Consider the following 19681-nt stretch of genomic DNA (forward strand, 5'->3'; position numbering starts at 1 on the left):
GGTTGTACGATGAATCTGTACAGGAAGGAACAGTATCGGGAGCGAAGCGACCTCGACCTATGCCTGTTTGTTTGCCGGAGAATATTAAAGCGGTACGAGTTGCTGTACAGAGAAGTCCTGGGAAATCGTGTAGAAAGGCATCAGTGCAACTGGGAATATCCAGACGCTCCGTTCAACGCATTCTTAAAAGTGACCTCCATATGTACCCATACAAGATGACCTGTGCACAGAAGCTCACTGAAGAACACAAGCAGCAGAGACTACTGTTTGCTCAGTGGGCGGAGGATAGGGAAGAAACTCTCAACAACTTTTGGTTTTCAGACGAGGCGCATTTTCATTTAGTCGGTGTGGTTAACAAACAAAATGTACGCTTTTGGGCCACTGAAAACCCACAAGTGCTTCATGAACGACAACATTATGCTCCGAGGATTACAGCGTGGGCAGCAATTTCCAGTCACGGACTTATTGGACCCTTTTTCTTTGAAGAAACTGTGAACAGCGAGCGTTATTTGAGCAATAGCTTCGTTCCACAGCTTCTTGCTACTGCCGTGCCCTTCAACACGCAGTGGTTCATGCAAGATGGAGCAAGGCCACATACTGCAAACACTGTGTTGGAGTTTTTACACAAGCATTTCGACATGCAGATCATTTCACTCAGGTTTCCAGGTCTCTTCAATGACGGACAAAATTGGCCCCCAATAGTCCAGACCTCAATCCATGTGACTTTTTTTTGGGGGGGGGGGGTACCTAAAGGAAAAAATTTTACCGAAATGTCCACGTGATTTAATGGAGCTCAGAAGACTTATTCTTCGAGCTTGCAGTGACATTACGGAAGACATGTGCCGTAGGGTAAAGTTCAGTGTTCGTTTGAAGGAAGTTAGGAAACGAAATGGTGGACATATTGAGCATGTGCTGAGTTAGAACAAATCTCCATGGGCGGCTCTTCATTGTAGTATATGTTCCTTTCAGATTGTACTGACAATAAAGTTTATATTCAAAAACTAAATGATAACACATTTCGTGCGCCACCCTGTAGTAGCCAAATAAATATGAAATCTTAAGTACAGCTGGAAGAGTTTCATCCTTAATAAAAACTGAAATGAAGAGGATGGTACTGGAGACAAAGTCTCATCAAAATTAAAGCTGGTCGGCAGTGCGACATTATCGCAGCACGATCTCCTGGCGTTTTTTCTGTACGTTTGTCTCTAAACCCCTACGAGCTGTGACGTAAATTATGGTCATTGCCAGTATAATTTAGAGTAACACAGGTTGGATATTCGTTTCGTACGTGCAAGTAGACGTCCCGCTCTTTTTAAAACGGCACACCTCTGCACATTGGATTTCGTCATGGCCACCGGTATCAGCGGCGATACGGCATCTCGGCAGCTTTATCTGCCCCTTCCGCTCGTGGCCCCGTTCTCTACACCAGCTGCGACGTTTCGCATTGCCAGTAGCCCAGCTCTCTGCCATGTCTCCGTACGGAAGGATCCTTGCGTGCTGCGGAGGGTCTTCTAGCTGGCAGCCTAAGGAGAAGACGCTGCCCGACGGGGAGCCGAAGGCGTGGGATGGAGCCAACGAGGGCATAACCGTGAGTGTGTGGAATCACAGTTGATTATCATACCTAGCTGCACGTGTCCGTTGTAGCTAGTCAGCCGGCCGGTGTGACCAAGCGGTTCTAGGCGCTTCAGTCTGGAACCACGCGACCGCTAGGTCGCAGGTTCGAATCCTGCCTCGGGCATGGATGTGTGTGATGTCCTTAGTTGGGTTAGTTAGGTTTAAGTAGTTCTAAGTTGTAGGGGACTGATGACCTCAGATGTTAAGTCCCATAGTGCTCAGAGCTGTTTTGAACCATTTTGTAGCTGGCCACTAGTTCGACGCAGACGTGATTCAACGATTCTGTCAGAACCGACGAACTTTCCTCCAGTTCTTCTACAATTTGCAAATGTTTCTACGCAGATTTAGCGACTTTTATAATTTTGTAAGTTAGTTTTTTAAAAATTAAGACATCGAAATTGAGATTTCATACGAGAATTAGATGGATTTAGCACAACTATTGTCTGGTAAACTTAAGAGTTACGATTCCTTAGCAAGTGATAGCCTTAAATTCGCTCTAAACAGCAAAATACCTTAAACATGAGTCAGATCTACTTCCAGCGGTATTATCGGTACCACAAGCTTGAACAATGCAAAAAATGGTTCAAATGGCTCTGAGCACTATGGGACTTAACTGCTTCGGTCATCAGTCCCCTAGAACTTAGAACTACTTAAACCTAACTAACCTAAGGACATCACAGACATCCATGCCCGAGGCAGGATTCGAACCTGCGGCCGTAGCGGTAGCGCGGTTCCAGACTGTAGCACCTTGAACCTCTCGGCCGCTCCGGCCGGCTTGAATAATGCAGCCGATGATAAATTTACACGACGGTTTAGCTTGATGGTAGACGAACAGAGGGTAGCAGTCTGTAGGTAAAACGATTAACAACTGCTTCTTGGATTCTTTCTTGTTTTCACAGCAGATCATATCAACCGAAACTTGGGAGCGGCAATAATACTGGTTGGAGGGTGTAACATGTCGTTTCACTAAAGAATAACTGTTTAGTGACGTTTCCACTTCCAGGATGTTAGACACTTTTTAGTAATACTGAAAGGAAGGCCCATATTACGAATTTAATGCATTGTTATTTACGTGATTCTGTTGCTGGACTCGTGTTCTTTTCGGGGATATGACGGTCGCGGATACTTCTTGCACTAAGAAATCAAAAGTTCTAGTGTTCGTTCGGTCGCTAACTATGAAATGAAAAGTTTACACACTGTTACCATCTATATAAGGAAATGTTTCACTCGACTGATTAAGAAATTTTACAGCCATCAGCCTCCAACCTTTAGCTCTGTACACAACAGGACTGCTCTTTACAACAACTAAAACAGAACTGCTTCTTAGAGCTCTTCCCACCAAAGTGCGAGAGAGGACAAATATTCCGTATAAAGGCAAAAAAGAAAATTATTTACATTTGTGATAAAGACCCTGTTTAAATCAACTAATATTTTTAAGGAACTTAGCGAAAATATTTAACGTCAAAATTTCTAAATTATCCTAATGACGTGAAATGTCAAAAGCGATACATGAATGATGGAGTTTTGGAGATTATAGTTTTATATGAGCTTCTTCTCTCACAAATGAAAATATCGATACATATCCGTATTAGGGAGCTCATAATGTGTATTAGGACTGATTACATCGCAAGGGGGAACGTAAATTACACATCACCTCCACATATTCTTCGTTTCCTCCACCGTCGCGTCTTTCTCAAATCATCACTCAGCAGAAACTGGCAAAACTCGGAAGCCTTCGATTAAATAACATATTTACTTCAGCACCTGCCTGCCTTTGAGACCCTACATACTGCAACAGAGTTCTGAAAGTACAGAACTGGATTACCTGTACTTTTTCGGGGTTTAAAAGCTAGCCCATTTGTGCCAAACCAGTTAGTAACACTAACGAAAACTGCATTTACTATTTGTATGGATGCTTATTTGCACAGCTTCTAATATAACCTTTTGTAATAGCTAGCAATGTTGAAATTACAGTAATGTTTAGCAACTCTTACTCCATTAGTGAACTGGTTCGTCTGAAGGCTTTACAGTACCTCGAGAGGAAATAAAAAAATAAATAGACTACCAGTCAAAAGTTTTTGATTACCTATCATAAAAACCATACACTTAATCACATTGTACAAACACATCGACCAAACTAAACAGACGAACAAAATAAATATTTTCTCCCTCTAGCACTAAGTAGAATAAAATATAGTTTGTATTGCAGTGTCTTCAAAGTACCGACCCTTTGCCCCCAGAACAGCTGTATAAACTCTTGGCATTTTGGAAATATGATTTTGTGTGTTTTAGCAGATATTGCAGTCCGACATGTCTGTAAATTACTCCATAGATCTTCAACATTAGATGACGTTGGTTTACTGACCTCCATGTAAAATTCACCTCGTAAGAGTTCAGCCCGATTTAGGTCAGATGACTGACTTGGTCAAGTGAAGTTCTTCAGTTCCCCTCACTTCTCCTTTTCTACTGACATAACTTCTGCACAGTTTAGAAGCATGTTTGCGCTCATTGTCCTGTTGCAGAACAAACTCATGACTAATATGACACTTGCCTGAATGGCAACCCATAAATGAAGGTTTATTTTTGCTACCTAGGTAGCAGAAGTTCTTAACTTCTTCTATTTCGTGACCCCAATACTGATGTTACGTTTCTTGGTATTCCCATTTCTGCTCTTCTCATTATTGTTGTCTTCCTTCGATTGACCCTCAGTCAATATTCTCTACTCATTAGACTGTTCATTCCATTCAGCACGTCCTATAATTCTTCTTTACTTTCACTGAGGACAGCAACGTGATCAGCGAATAATCACTGATATTCTCTTACCGTTAATTTTAATCGCATGCTTGAACCTTTCTTTTTTGTCCCTCAATCTTTCTTCGTTGTACAAATTGAACAGTAGGGGCGAAATACTACACCATTAGCTTACACCCTTTTTACTCGCAGCATTTCTATCTTGGTCTTCTAGTCAAAAATTGTTCAAATGGCTCTGAGCACTATGGGACTTAACTTCTGAGGTCATCAGTCCCCTAGAACTTAGAACTACTTAAATCTAACTAACCTAAGGACATCACACACATCCATGTCCGAGGCAGGATTCGAACCTGCGACCGTAGCGGTCTCGCAGTTCCAGACTGAAGCGCCTAGAACCGCTCGGCAACTTCGGCCGGAGGTCTTCTAGTCTTATCTTTCCCTCTTCGTTCTTGTACGTATTATATATTACCCTTCTTTCCCCATACCTTAATCCTATTTACTCGGAATTTCGAAGATCTTGCACCATTTTACATTATCGAACGCTTCTTTCCAGGTTGACATATCGAACGACCGTGTCTTGTTTTTCCTTCACTCTTGTTTCCATTACCAAACGCAACGCCAGAACTGTCTCAGTGATGCCTTAACCTTTCCTAAAGCCAAACTGATCTTCATACAACAAATTCTCAGTTTTCTTCTCCATTCTTCTGTATATTACTCTTGTGAGCAACTTGGATGCATGAGCTGTTAAGCTGATTGTGCTATAATTCTTGAATTTGTCGGCTCTTGCTATCTTCTGACTCGAGTGGGTGATAACGAATGTAAGTGCAGCTATTTTTGTGTGTTGTATCGTAATACGTACACAAATTAGGAAGGTGGTTCCTTTTACTCTGCATCGAACTGTCTCTCCACAAACACGTCACAAAAATTACGACCTGTTTTTTCTGCATGGCCGTAATTGCACCACTAAGTGAACTAGCACCTGTCAGCATAGACTGCCCGTTTTGCGTCTTGCACCCACTCTTCAACACCTGACCTGATACCGAGAGGAAAATAAGCTTTAACGGCTTTCTCTTGCCACAAGCACTAGGACGTTACAACCAGCCCCAAAACATACTAACCCTAATAGCTATAACTGTTAGTCTGCAAATGAATTAAATACTGATGAAAAGTCGTTCAGCCAATAAAATATCTACAGTTATACACGTTACGCCCTGTATATTAGCTACCTCTTCTAGGAAGCTACGCTCTCGGAGCTTTAACAGTAGACCATACCGTGAGTCAGAACACCTCTCCTACAGTACATGACACAGACGTTGCCTAAGCATGTGTGTGACGCTTTTGCGCTTACTAAATGAACCTGTAACGAAACGTGCTGCTCTTATTTCGATGTCCTCTGTTTCCTCTATTACTCCCACCTTGTAGTGATCTCAGTGTGAAGAGCAATATTCAAGTATTGGTCGAATGGAGTGTTTTGTAAGCTACTCCCTTTGTTGCTAAACTACATGTCCCGAGGATTCTTCCAATGAATATCAGTGTAACATCTACCTTACCAGAGATTAATTTTATGTGGTCGTGCCGCTTCAGATTGCTCAGAACGCATACGACCAGATATTTTATGGAAGTATGCTGATGAGCCAAAACATTATGACCAGGTGCTTAATACAAGGTGCGGCTAGAAAAAAACCGGACTGATGCTGGAAAAAACATTTATTTACAATTATTTACAATGTCATGTTATCTCCTTCAATGTACTCTCCTCCTCGGTCTCTACACCGCTCCATACGAATTTTCCACTATTCATAGCAATGCTGCAGATCATTTTCGGTAAGTCCATACATTACTTCCGTCGCTTTTTCTTTTACTGCTTCAACAGTCTCAACTCTAGTTCCTTTCAAAGCTGACTTGACTTTAGGGAAAAGAAAACAGTCACAGGGGGCCAAATCAGGTGAGTAGGGTGGATGATCTAAGATGGGAATGTTGTGTTTTGCCAAAAACGTCTTCACTGACAACGCACTGTGAGCTGGGGCATTGTCTTGGTGAAGGATCCATGACTTTTTTCTCCAAAAATCGTTCCGTTTTCTCCGTACTCGCTCACGTAGGGTAGCCAGGACGCTAATGTAGTAATGCTGATTCACTGTTTGTCCCTCTGGTACCCAATCAATGTGCACAATCCCTTTGATGTCAAAAAAAAACAATCATCATTGCCTTGAATTTCGATTTTGACATTCGTGCTTTTTTTTGTCGTGGAGAACCAGGAGTTTTCCAATGCATCGATTGGCGTTTAGTTTCGGGATCGTAAGTAAAAAACCACGATTCATCGCAAGTAATAACATTTTGTAAGAAGGTGGGATCACTTTCAATGTTTTCCAGGATGTGAGAACAAATCATTCTTCGGCGTTCCGTCTGTTCAATTGTGAGACACTTTGGAACCGTTTTTGAACACACTTTGTTCATGTTGAAACTTTCATGAAGAATCTGCCTAACACTTTTCTTGTCAACTCCTGTTAACTCAGACACTGCTCTGATTGTTAAACGGCGATCTTGTCGAACAAGTTTACCGATTTTTTCAATGTTTGCATCAGTTTTTGCTGACAATGGTCTGCCAGTGCGAGTGTCATCACTGGTGTCTTCGCGGCCATCTTTAAATCGTTTAAACCACTCAAACACTTGCGTTCGCGATAAACAATCATCGCCGTACACTTGTTGGACATTACAAACGTTTCACTTCCAGATTTTCCTAGTTTGAAACAAAATTTGATGTTAACACGCTGTTCTTTCTGTACACTCAACATTTTCCGACGCACAGACAAAACGTCAACTACTTAAAAGAGACGCCACGGGCAGACTGAGTGCAGGAGGCAGATGAAACTCGAGCAGTAGGCGGAGCGAGAGTCACGTGACAGGCCACGTGACTTTCAGCCTTATTGCATTCGTTTTATTGTTTCACCAGTACTAGTCTGGTTTTTTTCTAGCCACACCTCGTAGCTTCTTTGTCCATCTTAGGAAAGAAATAGGTGACCTTTCTGCGTGTCAGGGATCCGACAGCTCGTTGGTAGGTTTGTGGAGGTATGAGGCATTAGATGTCTACGCACAGGTCATGTAATTCGCGTACATGACGGGCAGGTAATTTGCGTACTCGCTGATGACGCCCGACAGCGATCCAGACGGGTTCAATAGGATTTACGTCCGGCGAGTTTGTTCGCCGAGACATCAAGATGAGTTCCTCCATCCGCTGTAACACGTTTCTGGCTCCAAGGCACGGACAATTATGCTACTGCCGCGCGGGATTAGCCGCGCGGTCTTGGGCGCTGCAGTCATGGACTGTGCGGCTGGTCCCGGCGTAGGTTCGAGTCCTCCCTCGGGCATGGGTGTGTGTGTTCGTCCCTAGGATAACTTAGGTTAAGTAGTGTGTAAGCTTAGGGACTTATGACCTTAGTAGTTAAGTCCCATAGGCCGGCCGGTGTGGCCGTGCGGTTACAGGCGCTTCAGTTTGGAACCGCGTGACCACTACGGTCGCAGGTTCGAATTCTGCCTCGGGCATGGATGTGTGTGATGTCCTTAGGTTAGTTAGGTTTAATTAGTTCTAAGTTCTAGGCGACTGATGACCTCAGAAGTTAAGTCGCATAGTGCTCAGAGCCATTTGAACCATTTAAGTCCCATAAGATTTCACACACATCTGAACATCGGCCGTAGCAATAGCGCGGTTCCAGACTGAAGCGCCTAGAACCGCTCGGTCACAGCGGCCGGCCACTCGCAGACAGAGCAAGGTAAAAGCGATTGTCTATACGCCTCAGTATGAGCGCTAATTACTCGAATTTTATCTTCGTGGCCCTTACGCGCAATGCATGTTGGCGGCAATAGAATCGTGCGGCAGTCACCTTGAAAACCCGATTCTCTAAATTTTCTGAATAGCGTTTCTCGAAAAAAAAAGTCCCATTCCCTCCAGGGAGTCCCATCTGAATTTCCGAACTTACGTGTTGCTGGAACCTATCTGTACGAAATGTAGCACCCCACACCTGAACTGGTTCGATGCCTTCCTTCAAGCCGATGTTCAATGGTGTGTGAAATCTTATGGGACTTAACTGCTAAGGTCATCAGTCCCCTAAGCTTACACACTACTTAACCTAAATTATCCTAAGGACAAACACACAAACCCATGCCCGAGGGAGGACTCGAACCTCTGCCGGGACCAGCCGCACAGTCCATGATTGCAGCGCATTTGGACCGCGCGGCTAATTCCGCGCGGCTCTTTCAAGCCGACTTGGTACGGATCCAAAACACTCGAGCATAACTCAAGAGCAGCTCGCACCAGCGTGCTGTATGCATTCTCCTTTAGAGATGAATCATACTTTCCTAAATCGTTCACTACAGTACCTAGCCTACGCTGACATGTAGCATTACTCGCACGAAACACTGCTGTGCTAGGCGAAGCCTATCAACAACTGGAAAAAGGTGCAAGGGACCTTGACCTGACAGTCAATGTCGAAAAGACCAAGTATATGGCAATGACACAAAACCTACCAAATCTAAGGATAGCCGACAGGGAGTTTGTAAGGGTGAGAGACTTAAAGTACCTTGGGTCGACTATCACTGACTCAAATGACATTGGCAGTGAGGTAAAGCCAGAATAGCACCAGGTAACAGATGCTACTTTACCGCAGTACCCATGCTTAGGAGTTCGCTTCTATCACAAAAATACAAAATCCTCATTTACAAAAAAATTATAAGACCAGCTGTTATGTATAGTGCCGAAACGTGGACCAAGACTGTAAATGAGGAAAGGATCCTTAGCATATGAGTAAGAAAGGCGCTACGTAAAATATATGGCCCAATATATGATCAAGAAGGTTGCCGCATTCGTACGAATGCAGAACAACACCTTTTTGAAGAACCTGACATTGTCACCACCATTAAAAATAAGAAGACTGCGGTGGGCAGGGCAGGTGGTCAGAATGGAAGAAGACAGAGCATGTAAGAGGATTTGTGATGGCAAGGCTGGAGGCAGACGGCGGAACGGACGCCTCAGAAAGAGATGGGTAGATGGAGTTGAAGAAGACATGAAAAGCTGGGTGTCAGAGGATGGAGACGAAAAGTCATGGATCGGACAGAATGGCAGGATATTGTGATGCAGGCCAAGGCCCTTCAAGGGCTCTAGAGCCGAGGAGTAAAGTAAGTGAAATATACACTACTGGCCATTAAAGTTGCTACACCAAGAAGATATGCAGATGATAAAAGGGGATTCATTGGACGAATATATTATACTAGAACTGACATGTGATTACATTTTCACGCAATTTGGGTGCATAGATCCTGAGAAATCAGTACCCAGAACAACCACCTCTGGCCGTAATAACGGCCTTGATACACCTGGGCATTGAGTCAAACAGAACATGGATGGCGTGTACAGGTACAGCTGCCTATGCAGCTTCAATACGATACCACAGTTCATCAAGAGTAGTAACGGGCGTATTGTGACGAGCCAGTTGCTCGGCCACCATTGACCTGACGTTTTCAATTGGTGAGAGATCTGGAGAAAGTGCTGGCTAGGGCAACAGTTGAACATTTTCTGTATCGAGAGAGGCCCGCACATGACCTGAAACATGCGGTCGCGCATTATCCTGCTGAAATGTAGGGTTTTGAAGGGATCGAATGAAGCGTAGAGCCACGGGACTCAACACATCTGAAATGTAACGTCCACTGTTCAAAGTGCCGTCAACGCGAACAAGAGGTGACCGAGACGTGTAACTAATAGTACCCCATACCATGACGCCGGGTAATACGCCAGTATGGCGATGACGAATACACGCTTCCAATTTGCGTTCACCGCGATGTCGCCAAACACAGATGCGTCCATCATGATGCTGTAAACAGAACCTGGATTCATCCGAAAAAATGACGTTTTGCCATTCGTGCACCTAGGTTCGTCGTAGAGTACACCATCGCAGGCGCTCCTGTCTGTGATGCAGCGTCATGGGTAACCGCAGCCGTGGTCCCAGAGCTGATAGTCCATGCTGCTGCAAACGTCATCGAACTGTTCGTGCAGATGGTTGTTGTCTTGCAAAACGTCACCATCTGTTGACTCAGGGACCGAGACGTGGCTGCACGATCCGTTACAGGCATGCGGATAAGATGCCTGTCATCTCGACTGCTAGTGATACGAGGCCATTGGGATCAAGCACGGCGTTCCGTATTACCCTCCTGAACTCACCGAATCCGTATTCTGCTAACAGTCATTGGATATCGACCAACGCGAGCAGCAACGTCGCGATACGATAAACCGCAATCGCGATAGGCTACAATCCGACCTTTATCAAAGTCGGAAACGTGATGGTACACATTTCACCTCCTTACACGAGGCATCACAACAACGTTTCACCAGGCAACGCCTGCTGTTTGTGTATGAGAAATCGGTTTGAAACTTTCCTCTTGTCAGCACGTTGTAGGTGTCGCCACCGGCGCCAACCTTGTGTGTATGCTCTGAAAAGCTAATCATTTGCATATCACACCAACTTCTTCCTGTCAGTTAAATTTCGCGTCTGTAGCACGTCATCTTCGTGGTGTAGAAATTTTAATGGCCGGTAGTGTACTTTCCTAAAATTTCCTCAATAAACCGAAGTCGTCAATTCACCTTCCGTACCACAGTTCTCACACGCTGGTTCCATCTCACATCGCCGCCCTCGGTGGCCGAGTAGTTCAAGGCCCTTCAGTCCGGAACCGCGCGACTGCTACAGTCACAGGTTCGAATCCTGCCTCGGGCATGGATGTGTGTCATGTCCTTAGGTTAGTTAGGTCTAAGTAGATGGAAGTTCTAGGGGACTGATGACCTCAGATGTTAAGCCTCATAGTGCTCAGAGCCATTTGAACCATCTCACACCACTTGCGACTTCTCTGGGCAGAACCCCATCATCCGCGAAAAGCCTTGTGCAACTTCCGACGTTACGTATTAAGTAGAAAGTAATGGACCTGTAACACTACTTTGGGTACTCCCGAAGTAATTTTTTCGTCTGAAGACCCTTCCCCATTCAGAATGACATGCTGTGGTCTGATATTCCATACGGTCGTATTTTATTCATTACGTGACAGCGCGGAGCTGTACCTAATGCCTTCCGGACGTCAAGCAACACGGCATCTACCTGGGCGCCTGTATCTGCAGCTCTCTGGTTCTCGCGGGCGAACAGAGCGAGCTGCGATTCACACGATCATCGTCTCCAGAAATGTTCAAATATTTCAAATGGCTCTGAGCCCTATGGGACTTAACTTCTAAAGTCATCAGTCTCCTAGAACTTAGAACTACTTAAGTCTAACTAACCTAAGGACATCACACACACCCATACCCGAGGCAGGATTCGAACCTGCGACAGGAGCGGTCGCGCGGTTCCAGACTGTAGCGCCTAGAACCGCTCGGCCACCTCGGCCGGCTCCAGAAATGTGATAATATGTCAGTTTAAAACATGTTCCAAAATTTTACGATAGGCAGACGTCAGAGGTATAGACCTATAATTTTTTGCGTCTTTTCGACGCCCCTCTTTCAAAACTGGAATAACCTGTTCCTTTTTCCAATTATTCGGTGCGTTTCGCTCTTCCAGAGGCCTGGGCTTACACAGCTCCTTAAAGAGGGGCAGGCCACTTCGCATACACTGTGCAGAATCAAACTGGTATCTCGTTGAGCGATTTCAGTTGTTTTTCTATCTCTTGGCTACTTCTTTACACTGAAGCGTCGAAGAAACTGGTACAGACACGCGTTTTCAAATACAGAGAGATGTAAACAGGCAGAATACGGCGCTGCGGTCGGCAACGCCTATATAAGACAAGTGTCTGGCGCTGCTGTTAGATCGGTTACTGCAGTTACAATGGCAGGTAATCAAGATATAAGTGAGTTTGAATATAGTGTTACAGTCGGCGCACGAGCCATGGGACACAGCATCTCCGAGATAGCGATGAACTGGAGATTTTCCTGTACGACCATTTCAAGAGTGTACCAATAACATCAGCAATTCGGTAAAACATCAAATCTCCGTCATCGCAGCGGCCGGGAAAAGATCGTGCAAGAACGGGACGAACGACGAGCGAAGAGAATCGTTTAACGTGACAGAAGTCTACACTCCCGCCAATTGCTGTAGATTTCAGTGGTGGGCTTTCAACAACTGTCGCCGCGCGTTATTAGCCGAGCAGTCTCAGGCTCTGCAGTCATGGACTGTGCGGCTGGTCCCGGCGGAGGTTCGAGGCCTCCCTCGGGCATGGGTGTGTGTGTTTGTCTTTAGGATACTTTAGGTTAAGTAGTGTGTAACCTTACGGACTGATGAGCTTAGCAGTTATGTCCCATTAGATGTGACACACATTTGAACATTTGTTTCAACAACTGTCAGCGTGCGAACCATTCAACGAAGCATCATCGATACTTGTGTACCCTTGATAACTGCACGACACAAAGCTTTACGCCTCGCCTGGGCTGTCAACACCGACATTGAACTGTTGATGACTGGAAACATGTTGCCTAGTAGGAGAAGTCTCGTTTCAAATTGTATCGAGCGGATTAATGTGAACTGGTATGGAGACAAACTCATGAATCCATGGACGCTGCATGTCAACAGGGGACTGTTGAAGCTGGTTGAGGCGCTTTAATGGTGTGGGGCGTGTGCAGTTGGAGTGATATGGGACCTTGACACGTCTAGATACGACTCTGACACCGTGACACGTACGTGGACATCCTGCCTGACCACCTGTATCCATTCTTGTCCATTGTGCGCTCTGACGGACTTGTGCGACTACAGTAGGGGAATGCGATTCCTCACACGTCTAGAATGGCTACAGAATGGCACCAGGAACACTCTTCTGGGTTGCTTTGCAACGTGCTGTTGAGATCGCCACCCCCTCATTCTCTTACGGATTTACGAACAGCCCTGCAGGATTCATGGTGTCAATTCCCTCCAGCGCTGCATCACGCATTACTCGAGTCCATACCACGTCGAGTTGCGGCACTTCTGCACGCTTGCAGCACTCTTCTGAGTTCAAAGGCTGCCGCTGGCTCTAGACTCCCAAGACGTGAACATTATTGAGTGTATCTGGGATGCTTTGCAACGTGCTGTTCAGAAGAGATCTCCACCCCCTCGTACTCTTTCGGATTTATGGACGGCCCTACAGGATTCATAGTGTCAGTTGCCTCCAGCACTACTTCAGACATTAGACGTGTCCAAGCCACGTAGTGTTGTGGACTTGTGCGTGCTCCCGGGCGTCCTAAATGATATTAGGCTCGTGTACCAGTTTCTTTGGCTCTTCAGTGTACATAGCCTATCTGTGACTATGTTGTATACGCTACGGTTGAGATGAGTGACTACAGTGCGTTCTTCCTCTGTGAAACTGTTTTGGAAAAGACATTTAGTATTTCTTCATTTTGGTTCAAAAATTGCTCTGAGCACTATGGGACTTAACATCTGTGGTCATCAGTCCCCTAGAACTTAGAACTACTGAAACCTAACTAACCTAAGGACATCACACACATCCATGCTCGAGGCAGGATTCGAACCTGCGACCGTAGCGGTCTCGCGGTTCCAGACTGCAGCGCCTAGAACCGCTCGGACATTTCGACCGGCCTTTCTTCATTTTCTGTATCATCCTCTTTTACAGCGCCAGTATGGTCACAGAGTGAGTGGGCAGACGTCTTCGGTCCATTTCTTTAACGTAAGATCAAAACTGCTGAGAATTTTCTATCATGTTGATAGACAGAATTTTACTTTCGCATTTGCTGAACACATGGCCCCTCCAGAGTAACAAAAAGCGCTAATGCGCTGCTTCCTGGACTCGGGTAGAGAGCCTGTATAGGGAGAGAGCGGCCAACCGGACGATACGGCGGCCATTTTTCTGCCAAATTGCGGGCGGGACTTTTGAATCACCAGTAGTGGAGTAGTGGAGTACAAACTCACCGACTCCAAAGCACAAGACAATATGGCGTAATCATTCGTTAAATGCCTTTGTTTATAAGAATAATGTCTTATAATAATTTTCACACAGCCAATTTACAGGTCTGTTTTCAAATTTAACGATGTGTATTGCAAGTTGTTTTATATGTAGTCAAAAGCAAAAACGACTTACTTCTCATAGATAAGAGTACTTGGTTGGTTTCCACAAGGCTCCCGTTTGATTTACTCGTATGTCAGCCCTGTTGACTGCTACTGCCCACTGCTTTCGTCTTTCTTCATTGCGTGGAAATGCTGACATTCGAAATCCACCTTCGCCTCTATTGGAACAATCAAATGAAGCACAACCTGGCATCATTTACGAACGTCTGCAGAACGAATTACAGATGTCAAAAACAATACTGTACAATTACTAACGTGTTTACTTCAAACATGTAGGGCTACCGACTTCATCACAAAACACTTCATTATTTCAACTCGTATTTAACATCGCAAACGCTAATTGCGTACTAAAAACGATATACAACTAAATCGAACATGCATCCACAACGCATAACAAGTCTCTCAGTAATTCAAATACCTTTTAATCGTTTCCAAAAGTCCTCTGAACTTCAATTCAAAAGCACGGCGAACATAGGAAGCGCGAGAGACGTTTGGCGCCATTTTTCTGCCAAAGCTAATCAACCAATCACGGGCAACTTGATCTATGGCCACTCTCTCTGTATACAGGGTCTCTACACTCGGGTAGGCGCGCCGGCCCCTGATCGATTCCGCCCGGCGGATTAAGGACGGGGTCCGGTTTTCCGGCCAGCCTGGATGTGGTTTTTAGGCGGTTTTCCACATTCCGCTAGGTGAACACCGAGCTGGTCTGCACGTTCCGCCACAGTTACACGCCTGAACACGTCCGCACTATTTCGTGGCTTACACTAGACGCAGACAGCTGTGGTACACTCGTTACGTCCCGGGGGGGTCGGCGTGGCGGCAGGAAAAGCATCCGGCCACCCTCTGCAACTAACACTGCCAAATGCGTAATAACAAGGGCGACCCCTCCTTGGAGCGGGAGAAGACGCAAAGAAAAAAGAAAATTTGCTGAACACATGGCTCTTCTTACGCTAGTTATTTCTTCGTTTAGTTTTTGTTTATGTTTGAGACTTTGACTACGTTTAAATTAGCAGGGAAGCCCTCTTTGCTTTTGTAGCAGCTTGATAGTCGAATCACTGTGTGTCTTTTCCAACCCTCACAATTTTTCTCGGCAAATATCGATCGAAACAATTCTACAATGCTATTGAACTTTGTCCATTGATGGTCATCGTTGTCAGTGCTGGAGATGAAATTTTCATGTTGACCTGTCATATAATCTAAACTCTGTTTTGCTCGAACAGTCCACGGGTATACTGCCGGTTCATAGTGTCCAACGGGCACAAATTTCGGCGATCAGACATGTCGCCATCGTCAGGTGCGCTGACGAACTGAGCTCCTGAGGGCGGGCGGCCGCTTTAACTCCCCTCCCCACGCGGGCCGCTCTCTCCGCCGTCCGCGCCCGCGCGCCGGCGGTCGCGAAGACGTGGGCGTCGGAATCTGATCTGTCGTAGCGCCGAGGTGCTTGCTACGTCCGCCCTGGTCGCCAGTTCGTACTTCTTGCTGAGAGTTTTCTTAATTACATTCAGTGCTGGGTCCCAAGCCTTGCTGAGACTGTGGCCGCAATCTCGGTTGATCTTCCCTGGTGCAAATTTCGATAGCCTCCCTTATAACGCTGTCCCAATATTTAGAGGTCTGAACGAGATCTTGGTACACTCATAATCCATCTCGTGTTTCTCGGACGAACAGTGCTCTGCTACCGCCGACTGATTTGGATATTTCAGTCGAGTGTGCCTTTGATGTTCTCGGCAACGATCTTCGATAATGCGCACTGTTTGTCCGATATAAGTCTTCCCACACTCACAGGGAATTTGGTATATGCCGGCCATCCTCAAACAGAGGTCATCTTTCACACTTACCAGTAATGACCGTGTTTTATTGGTCGGGCAAAAGACGGTTTTAACTCGCTGTTTCTTTAATATACGGCCGATTTTCCCTGATAGTGCGCCATTGTACGGAATAAAGGCAGTGGCTACCTCTTCTTCCGTGACACTATGACTTCCGTTGGACACTATGAACCGGCAGTATATCCGTGGTGCCGGCCGCTGTGGCCGAGCGATTCTAGGCGCTTCAGCCCGAAACCACGCTGCTGCTAAGGTCGCAGGTTCGAATCCTGCCTTGGGCATGAATGTGTGTGATGTCCTTAGGATAGTTAGGTTTAAGTAGTTCTAAGTCTAGGGGACTGATGACCTCAGATGTTGAGTCCCATAGTGTTAGAGCTATATACCCGTGGACTGTTCGAGCAACAAATACACCGGGAGAAACTGAAGAATAAACTCTGTTTTTGTCGCTCTTGCTAAACAGAATGATCTAACTATCTCTGTATTCCTGTTTACCGTCGTATTCAGTGATGCTTTAACTGCCTTATGGTCATTGATTCCCTGTTCTACGGTACAGATGGGGTCTATTTTTCAACAGCAGGCCTAAGACGTCACTTCCACTAGTTGGTTCTTTGATTAACTGCTCAAGGTGAGTTTCGGATAAGGCATGATTCCTTATCCCTACTTCTTCATCACAAATAAGAGCGAGTCGCCGATGTGCTGTCAAATAGAAATACTTGCACCTAGTGACAGAGCGACCGCATCCGCGGAAAGCAGTGATTTGCTGAGCCGTCCTACGCTCGATGAGACACGTGTCAATAATTTTCCACGTGCAACAAAGAGAGCGCCTTCAGAATGGAGACACACGTCATCGTTTCCGCGGATGAAGTGCTATGTTGCGTCGTCAGCAGGGATCGTCATGGCCACTGTCTTCTTCGACTGTGAAGGAGTTGTGTACGCAGAGTTTATGACAAAGGACACAACCATTACGGCTATTCGCACTGTGCGACACTCGCAATGCTGTGCGACGTCAAGAGGAATGGAAAGTTGAGCAGTGCCGTTCGACAGTGGGACACTCTACTCGGCGAACACGTTACAGGCCCAACTTCACCCTTCTAGATGGGTGGTTTGTAAACATCCGCCATTCAGTCCACATCGTGCACCACACGATTTCCATATGTTCGGCAGTTGAAGGAACATCTGGTGCAAAGAGATTTTCTAAGGACGTTCTCACAGCCGCTGTAGACGTGCTCCATGATCTAAGGAGCTAATGTCAATCGAACGATTGGTGTTACATTCCAATCGTTGTTTACAGAGGAAATTGGTGTCGTGTTCCTGTGTTGTACTCTGTAGTAGAGCATTCAGTAAGCTGTTTATCTTGCCGTGTGACTCATTTTTGACGTAGCAGCTCGCAACAGTATCTGCACTTTCTAAGTCAGCGAGTGGTGCGTTACGGAGGTTATCTTGTGTACCAACATCATCCCGCTCCCGCCTCCCTTCCGCCTGTGTATGCGATTCATGAGTGGTATATAGGGAGAAATAATGTAGGTATCTTCCTATTCGAGGGGTAGTCATGAAGTTTTACTAATCACAGTCAATAAAATTCTTCTGAGTTTGAGGCCGCATTGTCAACTATAAAATTGCGACGTTTCGGCGACTATTGCAAGGCGCCTTCCTCAGGCTGTATTGCAATATACCCTGAGTAAGGCGCCTTGCAACAGTCGTCGAAACGTCGGAATTTTGTAGTTGACAATGCGGCCTCAAACCCAGAAGAATTTTATTGACTGTGACAGCGGCCGCGGAAGCCTGCGTCTACATTTTAATGATCACATTGTGAGTTAACGAGCACTGCTCTCTCATTTAAGTATATGGCCGAAAGAGTCAGCCTACAGGAACTGTGAAACGAACTCTGTCCTCCAGGACCGCGTGCCACAAAAGGCGCAGATTCACCACAAGATGGGGTCTATTGTCTATTGAGTGCTAAGCGCTGCAGTGTGCGAGTGAGACAGACGAGAACCTACGTCAGAGGGAAACCCAGCAAAAGCCATTGTGACCGAGGAGACGTAGCAGTGTTAAATATGGCGGATCTAAGATCGGCCATAAAGGGAAACATTTATGAAAACTAATTAATTCTGTAGTAATGCAGGGAATCCAGCCATAGTAATTTTAATCTGCCATTCTCCATAAATATTCATGATAATCCCAATAAAATTTGAATATTTATCATATCTATAAGGCTTAGGGATGTAGTGTTAAACTGAAATTAACAAATTTTGTAACAAAGACCTGAATGCTAAAATCTGAACGCTTTGGTTGATCGACATTTCATATAGAAGCGCATCATTAAATTGACAAACGTTGTAAATATAAACTCTGTAACTTTCTTTGTTTGGAAGATATAGTAAATTATCAGTATTTTCAGATTATCACAGAGCCGGCCGAAGTGGCCGTGCGGTTCTAGGCGCTGCAGTCTGGAACCGCGAGACCGCTACGGTCGCAGGTTCGAATCCTGCCTCGGGCATGGATGTGTGTGATGTCCTTAGGTTAGTTACGTTTAACTAGTTCTAAGTTCTAGGCGACTGATGACCTCCGAAGTTGAGTCCCATAGTGCTCAGAGCCATTTGAACCATTTGAGCCTCCACCCAAAACACATTGTACGATGACAGCATGACACCTTATTGAATCATTAGGCAACAAAATATTTGTTGTAAAGTTTAGTGCATAATAGCTACTTTTGTTCTTTATTTATCAGAAAGCGCATTGATGCAAGGCTATTGGCCGCGACATTCAAAGTTAAGAAGGCAATTGTATTGGTTAAATTGTCTGTCTGATGGCAAGTTTGCGAAATACAAAGTAAACATAACGTATAATAACAGTAATAATAATATCGGCAACTAAATTAACGACCCACAAACGATGTAGGCCAGACAGTTGCGATTTGGTTAGAATCATGTTTATTCAGAAAGCAAACAAATAGCGAAAGTGGTCGTATTTAGAGTTACTGTTACACTAAAGCGCATATCCATTTGACACAGCTGGACCATTCACAATCTCATCGCGAAACACAATACTCCACCTCGATATTTACACGAAAAGTTATAGGAGTTCGCTGCAGGCGCGCAGCTGCTCACCGCTCAGAGTCTAAGTCCCGCGATACCACACAGTTTTCAAGTCGTTTCACCTAAAGATCGACTTCCGCTTTCGCGTCTCAATCCGAACTGTACCCTTTGGTGTCTCCAGCCGAACTGTCCTCTATCCGTCTCCTGCGCGCCGAACATACTCGCTCAACTGACTAGCGCAGTTGCCTTTTCTGAAGCGCTCCATCTGATTCGCTACAGCTTATTCTACATTACTTTACATTTTAACACATTTAAATAATCAAAGCTTGACCACTTTCCCGTTCTAAATGAAGTAACAATAATATCCATTACATAATATACGAGT

At 45.3% G+C, this 19681-nt stretch overlaps 1 protein-coding gene across 1 annotated transcript in view; it reads left to right on the forward strand.

Moving 5' to 3' along the window:
* Nucleotides 1-1467: 1467 nt before the first annotated feature.
* Nucleotides 1468-19681, forward strand: part of LOC124717187 (arylalkylamine N-acetyltransferase 1-like) — a 92226-nt gene continuing 74012 nt past the window's right edge. Inside the window, exon 1 of the mRNA XM_047243963.1 lies at nucleotides 1468-1588. Coding sequence (XP_047099919.1) covers nucleotides 1469-1588 — 120 coding nt within the window. The 5' untranslated portion in view covers nucleotide 1468. The remainder of the gene's footprint in view (nucleotides 1589-19681) is intronic.

The sequence above is a fragment of the Schistocerca piceifrons genome, chromosome 9 (genome assembly GCF_021461385.2).
Source record: "Schistocerca piceifrons isolate TAMUIC-IGC-003096 chromosome 9, iqSchPice1.1, whole genome shotgun sequence".
Taxonomy (NCBI): domain Eukaryota; kingdom Metazoa; phylum Arthropoda; class Insecta; order Orthoptera; family Acrididae; genus Schistocerca; species Schistocerca piceifrons.